Here is a 13,510-nt window from a genome sequence, read left to right as displayed (position 1 = left end):
TTTCTTCATCCATCCATCCATCCATTTCTTCATCCATCCATCCATCCATCCATCCATCCACTCATTCATTTATTCTGCTCCTTCATGTATTCATTCATCCATCAATATGCTTATTCATCCATCTATCTACTCATCCATCCATCTATCCATCCACTTATTCAATGATACATTTATTCATCCATCCTTTTGCGTCTCCATCCATCCATCCGGCTGTCCATACATGTAGGAATTCCCTCACTCATTTATTCATTTAGGTTGCGCCAGTCAAGTTCTTTCACTTCCTGTTCTCAAAATTCACTCTTTTACAAAACATACACGCACGCATTCTTAAAACCTCACAACAGAAACATCCCAGACAACGGCAGCAGGTGCCCATGGATGTCTTTTCCCAAAAAAGCTGTCCCTTTGACCTTTTCCTGTCTGTCAAGGTGAAAGCAGAACGATGCCACGCTGATCAGAGAGCAGCAGGAGGACGATGCCATCCTATTACCTTTAAGCTGCTCTGAGCTTAGAGCTGAACCTGAGGGATAGTGGTTAGAAGTTCCTCAGCTCTTCTGTCTGTCCTCATCATAATCAGCTTGTGCATGTGGAATACTGCCACGCCAACAAAACAGAACCGAAAACATATGGAATGTTCTAAAAGAAGGACATCCCCCTCTTCCTCTCTATTCTTTCCTTTCTTCTCTCCTCATTACAGGAAGAGCTTCCTCAGTTTAAGTCTAATCTGAAGCTTAAAGAAGAACCCTGGGATCTTCGGTCAAAAAAAAAAAACATTTCTTTAATCTCAGAGCCTGCCAGAAGGAGATTTGTCAGTCTGTAAAATTCCTACAAACCCTGAACAAACATGTACGTACACATGAAAATATACACAAATATACACTGTGGCGACTAGAGGACCTGTTCTACATGGGTTTCTCGTGCATATGTGTGAAACCAGCTTATGGAAAATGAGCAGATTTGTTTCAGCATGTGTTTATTTGCATACAGGTAAGTCGGTAAGGACATACACCAGTGCAAATGTTTAGCTAACCTTGAGCTAGAAGCCTTGAAGCCTTGGCAGGGAACCTCAGCAGTAAAGTCTTTAATTCTTGCTGATTCAATGGTTATTGAACAACTGATAATTGTTGATATTTTATTCTATTAAGAGCAAAAGCAACAGCAAAAAAGAAAAATCGGCATTTGAGAAGTAAATATTTTTCAGCTAATATTTGAACAATCTGTTTAGTACAATAAGAATATAAAAGCCAATTCTTCAATTATTCAAGGGGACGATTGTATTTTTGGATCCTTGGCATCAAAAACCCTTGCAGCAGAGTACACTACAGTAGGGTGGAGTATAAAATACTATAGAAGGGGAGAACAGATTCAAGCAAAAGGACAAAAGCCAGCAGCACTCCAATCAAGGCTGCGAAAAACAAGATGTTAACTACTTTTGTCTAAACAATGCCACTGTGAGTGGAGTGAAGCTTCTTGGGGCATGAAATGAATGTGATGTGAACATTTCAGGGGTCATGAATGTGCTTCATCACGCTGACATAAAAAAGCTTTGTTAATAGAACAGTGTGAAAGAAGAGTCTATTGTCAAAGTTCATTTAACTCATCCTCAATGCCGTCAGTGCCTAACTACACAGTCACATTTAATTATTCAGTCTGAGTGTTCGGTCCCATCAGAAGGAAGTTAATCTAATATGCTGTGCCAGCAATCAGCAAGACAGACCAGTTTGCTGTTGACCGTTTGTATTTGTCATTTATGATAAAATTTGTCTAAAACCAGAAATAAACAAGAAATCTAAACTCTGCTCACATTTGCGGTTGATGTGTTGCGTTGGCTCAAGACTCTTGCTGCTGCTGCTGCTGCAGACGGCCGTGGCGTGCTGGTGTGCAGGGTTCTGCCTCCTCTGCAGACAGGCCAGCATGACTGCGCAGACGCAGGTATGATTCTACAGACACTGGTTTGCCGAGGCCGACCTGCAAAATGAAGAAAAATGTAATTGTTAGTGATGTAGTCAGAATAAGCAAAACGTGCAGGAATTACACTGATTTAGATGGAAAAACAGTGTGATAAAAAGTCATTTGGGAACTGGAGGTTATAGCACATAAAATAATTTTTAAATTATAAAAAAAAATGTACAAAAAAAATATATTGAAAAGTATTAATAAAATTATAAATATTTATGCTTTTGAAATAAAAAAAAAGTGTAAATAAAAGTATTAATACAATTACAAATATTTATTTTTAAAAACAATTAAAAAATGTAATAAAAATATCTAAAAGTTCCTTTATCTCTCTGTATTTGTTTGCGAAATAAAAAAATAAATAAAGCAACAATAAAATTATATTTATATTTTAAACAGCATAAAAATAAAAGCATTAATAAATTTTAAATTACAAATAAAAAATATGTGTAAATAATAAAAGTAAAATTACACTTGTTTAAAAGCATAAATAAAAATTAAAGTTTAAATATTAAAACTAATCAATAACATTATAATAAAAAAGTATAAATAAAATAATAAATATTAAAAGTATTAATAAAATAATTATTTTCAAAAGTATAAATAAAAATAATTAAATAAAAGTGTAAAATAAAACTAAACTTAAATACGAAAAGGATCAGGACATGCCAGATTCAAACTTGCATGTGTCAGAGCACAAGAGCCAACCACTAGGCCACGGCTCCAATGTATTTTTTTATTCAGTTCTTCAACTCACACCTGTGAAGCACAGGAGGAGGACACACACACAGGGAAGTGTGTGAGGTGGAGGTTTAATGCTGCTCCAGCTGCCTCTCGGCTCCGTGGGCTGAATTACAAACACACACCTGCTGCATCACATGGAAATCCAGCAGCCCCGTCCTTCCTGGCCATTCCACAGCACCCATCCATCAACAGCCTATCACTTCCTTCAGTCACAAGAGGAATAAAGCACCCATCACTGCTCACAACACACACGGTAAAAACAAAACTCTGCGTTGACCTGCTGAAACACTTCCGAGGTGTTGTTTCTTTAAATGATGCAGATGTCAAAAGAGAAAAAGAGAGCCTGTCTCCAGTTCAGATGGTGACTGGGATGGTGCTTTGCCCAAAAAGGTCTGGAGGCAGTTTCCAGGAGTTTCTGCTTGGAGTGTAAATGTCCATATTGTGTGTGGGTGTATGTGTAACATGCTGATGAGTCGGGTGGGGGGGCAAATGCCAAGCACACATCAGGGCCAGTGACGGGCGTAATCAATCTCCCCCCGGGCCATAAATCTCTGGCTGCATTCCTGCTCTGCCTCCCTCCATCTTCAGCTCTTTCGCTCCAGAGGAAGAGGAGAAAACAGGGAGCACTGCCAGACAGTCGACACAGGAAACAGCAGCTCTCTTGGAGAACGCGTTATAGGACCATCTGACTGCCGCCCACCAGCCGACTCTCAGACTAGCAAAGACAGTCTAATGGGAAGTTAAAGGAACAATCTTGCTGGAGTAACTTAAGGAGAAGTGCCTTGTTCAAGGGCTCAATGGAGGGTTCAATCTTGCAACCTTTTGGGTACAAGCCCAGATGGAACTAGATCACGACTTTGATTTCAGCACAAATGTGCAAACGTATTGTACTTTGTTTTACAGCACATCTGATTGTCAATCGTTAAGCATTTACAATGATGTCCTAAACTTAACATAGACATCAAGGTTAATTTTATTATATATGTGATATTACAGCTAATGTTGTGTTTGCTCCTACATGACTTACTGTGTCCCAGGAAATGAAACTAAACTAAACTAAACTAAACTAAATAAAACCGAAAAAAAAAAAAAAAAAAAAAAAAAAAAAAAAAAAAACATTTCCTACAAAAACTAAATGAAAGCCATTTTTTCCTAAAATGGGGGGAACTGAAACTAAATTAATAAAATGGTTTCAGTACTCCAAAAAATAGCTAAGAAAGGCGACTATTTTAGGTTTAGTTTTTCTAAAACATGCTATATTACAAAACGTGAAAACTTCATGCAAAAATTGTAATTGAAACATTTAGTGCATTAACTTTGGCAGCCCTAAAATTCTAAAACCAAAATAAAAACTAAAACTTAATCTAGAAAACTATTAAAGAAAAAAACTACACTAAAACCATCAGTGACTGAGTGAAAACTAAGTAAAATAAAGACAGATAAAATGGAAATAAAATAGAAATGGACATTTCAAACTATAATAACCTCGGTGAAATGTTTAATATGGCTTGGCTAAGTAGGTAGGACATGTTCCTGGATCAATATCCTTGTTGTTCTGGAACAGCATTTCTTATCAACCAATCAGGTTTTAGGATTAGGCTTACAGTTGGGGTTAAGGGCTTGTACAACATTCTTACCCCATCATCTCCCTGATTGGTTGGGTTCTGGGTTCAACTAGGGCTATAATTTACAGCTATGTTATCCAGCACCAACAATAGATCTAGGAACATGTACTACTTGGCTAAATCAAGTCGTGCCAGAGGGCAACTGTGTAAATTACAGCTCTTCAGGTGGCGATGTGATTAAACTGAAGCAGAAACATCTTGAAGCTCAGCAAGAACGTCTGACAACCCTTTACCACCCATCTTGTCAGTCAGACTTTCAGAGGGAACAAATCCTAAACTGCAAACAACAACCGAAAACATGCAATCCAAGAGTGTGCTGAATCGCTCCGTTTTATTGACGTGAAATCTGTGTTATTTAAAGATCGCAGCTCATCGGTAAACACCTCTCTCTCGTTCTCCTCAATGGCTATCTGTCACAGCGGGGAAATGGATTAGCCCTTCCTGAGACTCTGTTTCCAAAAATCTGCATGTGAATGCAAGCAGATGATGAGGGACTGAGCAGAGAATGGGAGCGAGATCGACAAGCGACTCAGGTCTGTGTGTCTGCCTGTCGATATTTATTTATAGCAAACAGGCATGCGCTTTGAAATTGTGCAGCCATGTCAGCTAACATGTGCTTATCAATGCATTTGAATAAATCAACTGCAAAACCAATAAAATCTCCACCACTATATGTGCAATCCTCATCGTTCTCTGCCTTCTGCCAACAGCAAATGCTGGAAGATTTCCGCAATAGCGTGTGTGCTTCCTGATATATGAGCCACATTACATATTTGCAAATTCTCGGATCGCTGTTATTTCATAAAACTAGAGGCTTTATAAGCCATTCATAGGGAATGAACCTCACGCAAACAGTGCGACTGAACTCTTGCATGGCTAAAACCATGACAGCACGGATTTAGTTGGATGTTATTTAGCATATGATTTTCATCTTAAGCCTAATAGCCACACCGACTTCATAGACATCCCTCCTGAACATCCTGGAGTTAAATCCGTTGGTTAGGGTAAAGGCTCAGGTTGCACAATATGTGTTTAGAGAATTCCGACCTACTAACACAGAGCAGAAGGGCTCAGTGCAACATGATTTTAAAACTAAATACATCTCTATGAACCACATTACCTTTCACACAGTGGAATTTGTTTTAAACAGTGTTAAAAGATTTTAAAGTTTTATTTGGCACTAAAATCACATGTAGAGATGCATACATTATATCTTGTCGTAAAAAATTATAACTGAATTTAAAATGCATAGCGTAACAATGAATTGGTAAGTGTTATAATGCATTAACTGGTTACAATTATTGTACAATGCATTACAAGGCATAATTAATGGATTAAAACTACTTTTAGAATGTGTTATACATAAAAGCTTTAAGTAAAGTGTTACCATTACTTTTAACAGTGTTATTCATTTTATTGTACAAATCTATAAAAATTCAGATCTTTAAAAAAGTTTAGATCTTTGTGCTTAACTATTAAGTGAGTGTAAAGGTAATCTAAATGCAAAAATTGGATGAATAAGCATCTGCATTTAAAATATCCTATTAAAATATTACATGTTAAAATTAAGCACTATTGTGTCTAAAATTAAAATTAAAACCTTAAAAACGAGTCAATTATTTTAAATTTTAAAAGTTACTTAAGGCATGTATAGTGTGTAAAATGGATATTAATTTTAAGACCCTAAGACCATAAGACCCTAATAAATCTTTAAAAACCAATACAAAAATGATACCTGATATGGTACCAACAAACATGGCTAGATTCACAATGCACTTGCTGCAATGTTTTTCTTGTGGGGCTAACATCTTGTTTTACACAAATGCAAGTGTTCTGACTGACTGCGATTGGGTGGCTTTCACACTTTCAGTGTGAAGTGACAAAGTACAATACAACTTTTTAGGACAAAGACACTCTAAAAACTCTCCGACTGGGACATGCAGCTTAAGTCAATGTACCCTGTGCATAAATCAGCTTCCGTAATGAAAGTGCTTTTGAACCTGTAACAATATACAGTTTCAGGTAGACACGCACTTAGTTTGTCAGATGCATGCCGAGATCTCTGGCGAGCGAATTAACCTCACGCTGGCCTGAGCCCCCTGAATTCTCTGAAGTGCACTTCTGTGGGAGAGCTGAAAAGATCGATAGGCTGGAAAGTAAGGGGAAGGTGAGAACGAAAAGAGGTGTTAGTGAGGATAAAAGAACCTAAGACAAAAAGCACATGAACATACAGGCTCGGCCTGTAGGGAATGTATGTACACTGATGCAAAGGAGGGAGAAAGGAAAAAAGGTTTGCATTTATCTGCGAAAGACAAGGGGACGGAGAGGAGGGGGGCTTCTCTTCCTAATTGAATGGTGACCTGCCAGCTCGGTGTGAGTGTGTGTGTGTGTGTGTGTGTGTGTGTGTGTGTGTGTGTGTGTGTGTGAGTGTGTGTGTGTGTGTGTGTGAGACAGAGAGCCCCATGCAGTGCTTTTAAAAGGCCTGTGCGTCTCCCCTCTTAATAAGCCCAAACAAGTTAATCCAATCGACACACCCAGACCCTTTTCTTCGGCTTTAACAAGCAGCCACTACAGTCCCCCATAATCCCTCACACACACCACAGCGCTGAATGGAAAGCAATGAAAGAGCCCATTAGAGGGACAGACAGAGTCCCCGACCCCTTAACTTCGCTACACAGCGCACACACACAATCTTAGACACTCAACACTATTATATAAAAGCCGCACACACACGAACATGCTGAGTAGAAACAAAATCAGAATAACACACACACAAATAATGCAACAGGACAAGGACAAACGAGGATGCAAAACACACACAGACAAGCAAACAATCCTTCAGAGAGGGCAGGCATACACTTTGGGACATAAATCCAACGATTGTTAACAAGACACACACACACACTGGAGACCCAGCGCTTCCTAACAACACATGAATGCAGGAGAGGACGTAAAGCTCATGGAGCACAAACAGTCCTGCTGACAACAAACAAACAATATACGCACGCAGTGTTCCACTATACATACAGTTTCATTCAATAGCCAACAATATTCGCACACAATATCCACATCTGCTAAAGGGCCGCCTCCATTCCAGGGTCAGACACGGGTCAAACATTGTTGCAAGCATAAGCAGATGGAAGATGGTTTATTTTGCAGCACAAAGAATGAACATAAACATATTGGAGCGGCAGATTCTCCAAGTCAAAGCATGGCCTGTGAGCAGGAGTCGGATGATAATATGATGAAGTCTATCTCTGTCACAGCACACTAAACTGCACGCCTGTTATCTGGAATCACGCTACAGTAAGCCAGCATTTACGCTGTCACGTCGATGGCTGAAGCACCAGTTAATTGACCGCTGAGACGAAATGCTGAATGAATAGATAGTTAGTGCTGATGCATTCATAGTATACACCCAGGGATATTTTCTAATCGTAAAAATGGCATTTGGACATTTCCACACTATCCTTATCCAACCGATATTGCACTGATATTAAAATCTATTATTTTCAAGTAATAACATAAAAGACAGATAGTAAAATTCTATGCTACTTTGTCTAAATAAATTAAAACTAAATTATATGTACAGTTTATATATGTGTGTGTGTGTGTGTGTGTGTGTAGGGCTTATTTTCTTCTTACAAAGCATTTACATACAACCAATTGGAAAAGACAGATTGTACAGCCCAAGCGTAGAGAGGTCACACATCTAAATAAAGACACATCAGAGCAATTGATTGTTTTTTTTAAACTGTTACAATCCACAGAAAAGAGCAGCTAAACTAAAAAAAAAAAATGCACATTGCTGGCCATCACACTGTTCATCACACATCTGAACTCATTCACATAACACAAGGACCCCGTTTAGGATTAACACAAAATGAAAACAATGGCCTATTATATGCACAGCACCCCCACCCCCTGAAGGCATTCATTTGTTAGTGTGAATATTCAAGTGTCTTCTCTTGCTGTATTTTGTTCATTGTTTGTGCTGTTTGATCACAGCCTGAGGGGCTGAAGTCTGAAAGATGAGCCGTTGTCGGTCGAGGGTGTGAGAAAAAGACAAATACGGAAATCATACATGCTGACATTGAGTTATGAGTAAATAAAAACCTAACGTACCATCAATAATTCAAATCCATAGAAAATAAATGAAGCTAAAAAGTTTGAACCTCTATATACCATATGTGACTCTGGAGCACAAAACCAGTCTTAAGTCGCTGGGGTATATTTTTAGCAATAGGCTAAAAAACACTGTATGGGTCAAAATGATGGCTTTTTGTTTTATGCCAAAAATCATTAGTATATTAAGTAAAGATCATGTTCCATGAAGAGATTTTGTAAATTTCCTACCATTAATATATCAAAACCTAATTTTTGATTAGTAATATGCATTGCTAAGAACTTCATTTAGATAATTTAAAGGTGATTTTCTCAGTATTTAGATTTTTTTGCACCCTCAGATTCCAGATTTTTAAATAGTTGTATCTCGGCCAAATATTGTCCAATCCTAACAAACCATACATCAAAGGAAAGCTTATTTATTCAGCTTTCGGCTGATGTATATATCTCAATTATGAGAAATTTACCCTTAAGACTGGTGGTCCAGGGTCACATATCATTGTTCTCTGAGGACACTCGACAGTATCCCAGAATGCACTTGCAGGCATGCTGACCTCAATTCCAACTACCATTACCAATAGCTGCGTTTCCACTGTCGGGCCAAAAGTGCATGCTAGTGTGTGCCAGGGCCAGTCGCGTTTTGAGAGAAGAACAATCAATTGCTGGGAAAACTAAATTTTGCAAGCACACACAAAAAAAATACAATTGTACTAGAAATGAGTTGTTTTTGTTGAATTGGTCCTTACAATACCCATAAAATGAATACCTGTGATGGAAGAAATCTGCTGGAACATTTAAAATTATGGACTGGCCCCCTCAAAGTCCGGACCTCAACCCCATCGAGAAATTTTAATAAGAGAAATTAGTTAATAAATTAAACTGGACAGACCTATTGCACATTCAAAGGAAAGCCTTTGGCTTGAGCTGAAGAAGACATGGGATAACATTAGTGTTGAAGTTCTCAGGAAATATATTGACACTATGCCAGAGAGATGTGCTGCTGTAATTGCTGCAAAAGAAGGACACACCAAATATTATTTATTTGGCATATTGTGATGCTCAGAGGAACCATCTGCATGTTTCATGAACATTTTGAAATGAAATCATGTTTTGGAGGCAAAAAAAGTGCTATATTTTCTGATTCGTCAGGTGATTTAATAATTTTGGCCACCACTGTATATATCCCATTGAGATAATTAATTTTAAAAAAATAATTTCTTTTGCCAAGACACAATGTAGTTATGACCCAACCACTTTTCATTCACTCCCACTGAATCTTCTAAGCATAAACATGTGCAGGGATGTGCACACTCAAATATATATGCTTTATCAGACATTGTTTCCTCTGAGATTATCATTTTCCTGTCCAATAATCAGAGAGAAAGTGAGAGAGAGCGAATAACGGCCCTGTCCTGCCCCAGTGGCAGGAAATATCCGGCACATTCCATATCGCACAGCCGTCCTGATAAAGACCCGCGTTATCATTCCCCTTCCGATAAATATGAGGTACTGAAGGTGAGGTATGCGTGTAATTTACGTGCGCGTGAAGGTCACAAGAAAGGAAATTTGTGTGAAATGGCAATCTTTTGAGAAGTCTCTGATATGCGTACAGGAGTCTTCAAGGAAAGCTATCCCATTCATTGCTGCCGAGACAAAGCTGCTTTGCAAAATGACATACAAAGCAGGTCGCTTCCAAACACACACACACACACACACACACCGACTCTATCTGTCACACTCAAGCCATGTGACTCTCAAATCAATGTCATATTCTCCCAGAACATTAGAGGGTGAAGTCTGCTTTGCTAGTCTTGAAAAGCGTTTTAAATCGTCGCTGACAGCTTGACGATCATGAGGTCAAGTGAGGCTTGGGAGATTCATCTGAGACTGAGTTTCTGATCCGATGAGGCGGAGGAACTCCATTTATTCAAGAACACTGTTTATCCGGAGGATGATGTCATAAAATCCTAGCACAAAACAAACGGCAGGCCTGAAACCTCTCACGCAGGCACTCCAGAATAGGTGCAGTCATGCAAAACCCTGCTTATGATGAGACGTGCCCTCTGACCTTCTCTCTCTCTCCCCGCATGGCACACACACACACACACTCGTCCCTAAGCAGAGTTCAGCATCTTAAATTACTGCCTGCCCTTTCCCTCTGTGTGCTGCCCTCCTCTCCTGACCCCTCCGCTTCACTGACGGGGAACTGTTCATAATTAAATGTTAATCTAAAAAAAAACCTTTCCTTCTTCCTATCTCTCGCTTTCTCTCCCCCACATTTTTAGGAAGAGATCTTGTTAGAGATTGCATTAGCATGAAAAAGCAGGCTGGTAATTGTCTTCACCCAGCAGAGTGATCTGTAGCTCGGTGAGCGGAGAAATCTGAGGATTAGTTAAAAAAATAAAATAAAATAAAATAAAAAAGGCAGCAGCTCTATCTTTGCTCCGAGCACAGATGCTGCCCACATAGTCTCCGATTAAATTACACTACGAAGAGGATGTGGCCATTGACTTAAAAAATTAAATAAAATAGACCAGCGGGAGACTAAAGCTCGACCTCCGTTTTAACTGCCGAGCGAATCCACAAACCCTTCATCTCGCTAATCTATTAATATGCATTTCTGCTGAAAACGAGGGAAGGGATTGGGTTGGCGGTTAAACGTTGTTTCGAGATATGGCACGGTGTATTAAAGGGGTTAGATATCCCAAAATCATGCCTTTAGGCTCTACTGCCCTCCTTTAATCCCGGGTGTCACATTTTAGGTGTCTGCTCGCCGGATTCACACTTCAAACACACATACACCCAGAGGGGAAAAAATAGTGCTCAGGGATTGCTCTTTTAGAGCTCAGGAGACTTCATGTTCTCAGTTGTTTTGTTCAAAGAAATAGTTAATCCAAAAATGAAAATCATGCCCTCCAGCGGAACGCACAAATCTCATTTGCACATGCGCATATTTCAGACTTGGAGCATTAAGTTTGATGTAAATGATAACAAAAGTCATGTATGCTGAGACCCACCATGTTAATATGCAGAACTGCAAATGAGGTTTGAGCACTTATGTTATATTTTGGGACCACAAATTCTTCAAAATGTCTCCTTTTGTATTCTGTAGATGGGTAATTGATTAAAATTTTTGTGTGAGCTATTCCTTTGTCTCAGAAGTTTCTCTTAAAACACAAATGAGACATATATAATTATTAACATACAGTTAAAGAAGAGAGCTTTAAAAATCAATAGATCAGCACTTTTCATAATGAGTCACAATTGGATGCTAAGCAAGCACATGGAAACTGTGTAGAAAAAAATATTTTAAAAAAATATGCATCCATAAGCTATGTATTAAAATGAAATGTAATATGTCAGTATAGCATTAAGGAAAATAAAACAATTTTAAATGGGTTAAAATTGGGAAAAAATAAAATAATATAAAAATATTTTTTTTTAATTTATTAAAAAAATATAAACAGATTAAATGAAAAATATAATGATAAGAAAATGGGTTCTGAAAAACACAATAAAAATACAATACAATTAAATAAAAAATATTTCACAGTATAAATGAGTCTTTATGAAAATAAATAGCTGACTTTATATTTTCAGAAAGAGGGAACCTAACAACTGGATCATTATGTCTGGTTGGCCATACATTACCCCACACCTGACATATAGATAAAAGACCTAGATGTTGGATAAATTTGATTAATATTTGCGTTCATACTTAAAACAAGTATTTTTCTTGTAGTTCAGCTATTACAGAGATCTTCGTACTCACCATTCACTCATTTTGTCTTAATGCCACAAGCTACCAAATACATCTGCGACGAGAAAAGGCACTTCCACCTCCAAGGCAAAATTTCAGCTGGCCAATAATCTAATATTTCATAAGCTCCTTTATTACTCCTCGCAGACTTCCTTGAGATGAAACATTTGCCCTGCAAGCAGTGACTCGCTGTGGGATTAATGGCGGTGTCAGGCTGGAAGTTAAGGACCGGCAACTGACCTTCTCTTCTGCCCAGATCTCAACGCGCAATTAGCTACATCCACTGTACCGTGGAAGGCCACAACAGAGCGTCTCAGTTTACCGTTCACATAGGAAATAACAGGGCAAAAGGCCGATTCACACGTGTCTAGAACATTTGAAGACCTTGAGAAGCATTGCTCCTTTGAATTTACCATAAACAGACCACAAGAAAGGATCTGTTTGTATGGCAAGCACAGCATGTGTCCCGACGGTGGGGTAAGCAGAGCTGACGAGAGATTGACAGATTGAGTGTACAGGATATGGGTGAAGAGACTTTGTGTGGAGATATACGACTCCCTCTCTGATCGGCAGTCCCTGACCTTCCGATGCACGCTCCTTAACTTCCTCATTAAGCTGTCACACAGCCTGCCAAAAACAAACCAGAGCTCAAAACATATCTCCCTCCTATTCAACCACACAACCTTCCTCCTAAAAAAAAAAAAAAAAAAAGCAGAGACAATCGAACCAATGGAAGGCTGGATCGGTTTTCAGCATCTCTGCTTGCCCAGCCTGAGTAAATGCGCTCAATACTTGCAACGATTAAACTGGCCGTCCCATCTAGCCGTAGACAGTCTGCCTCTCTGTCCACAGCAATCATACCCTATTAGAATAATGATAAGATATCCCCGTCTCCTTTTCTTTCCCTTCCTCTGTGCCTTCCTGGTCGGGTCTCTGATAGACATTAATTCCAGTTTCATCTATAAAGCCAAGCTCATGCATATTTAACAGAATCTATTACTTTAGGATTAAATTATAAAAGACTGTCCCTCTTAAATTTTTTATAGTTTGCATAATTGGTTGCAGGGCCCAAACGGGACCTCAAAAACCCCAGTTTATTAAGAAAATAAAAATTAAACAGGCCAAGACACACAGAAATCAACTTGAAGGCCTTCAGAATCAGTATCAGTGTGGATACAAACTAACAAACAAACAAATAGTTCAGCCGCATTAAATCGACCTGACCCAACAGGAAGAGATTTTAATTGGTTTCCAGGGCTCAAGGGACCCCTCACAGCGAGAGGACACCTCCATAGAGGAT

At 38.7% G+C, this 13,510-nt stretch overlaps 1 protein-coding gene across 2 annotated transcripts in view; it reads right to left on the bottom strand.

The window, feature by feature from the left end:
* The window catches only part of LOC122134268 (protein FAM222A-like), a 60,615-nt gene that overhangs the window by 20,427 nt on the left and 26,678 nt on the right, over positions 1 to 13,510 (bottom strand). For both annotated transcript variants that reach the window (XM_042723606.1, XM_042723605.1), the window contains exon 2: positions 1,805 to 1,968. In XM_042723606.1, coding sequence (XP_042579540.1) covers positions 1,805 to 1,916 — 112 coding nt within the window. In that variant the 5' untranslated portion in view covers positions 1,917 to 1,968. The remainder of the gene's footprint in view (positions 1 to 1,804; positions 1,969 to 13,510) is intronic.

Source organism: Cyprinus carpio, chromosome B5 (assembly GCF_018340385.1).
Source record: "Cyprinus carpio isolate SPL01 chromosome B5, ASM1834038v1, whole genome shotgun sequence".
Lineage (NCBI taxonomy): Eukaryota > Metazoa > Chordata > Actinopteri > Cypriniformes > Cyprinidae > Cyprinus > Cyprinus carpio.
This window is presented reverse-complemented; position numbering and strand designations above follow the sequence as displayed.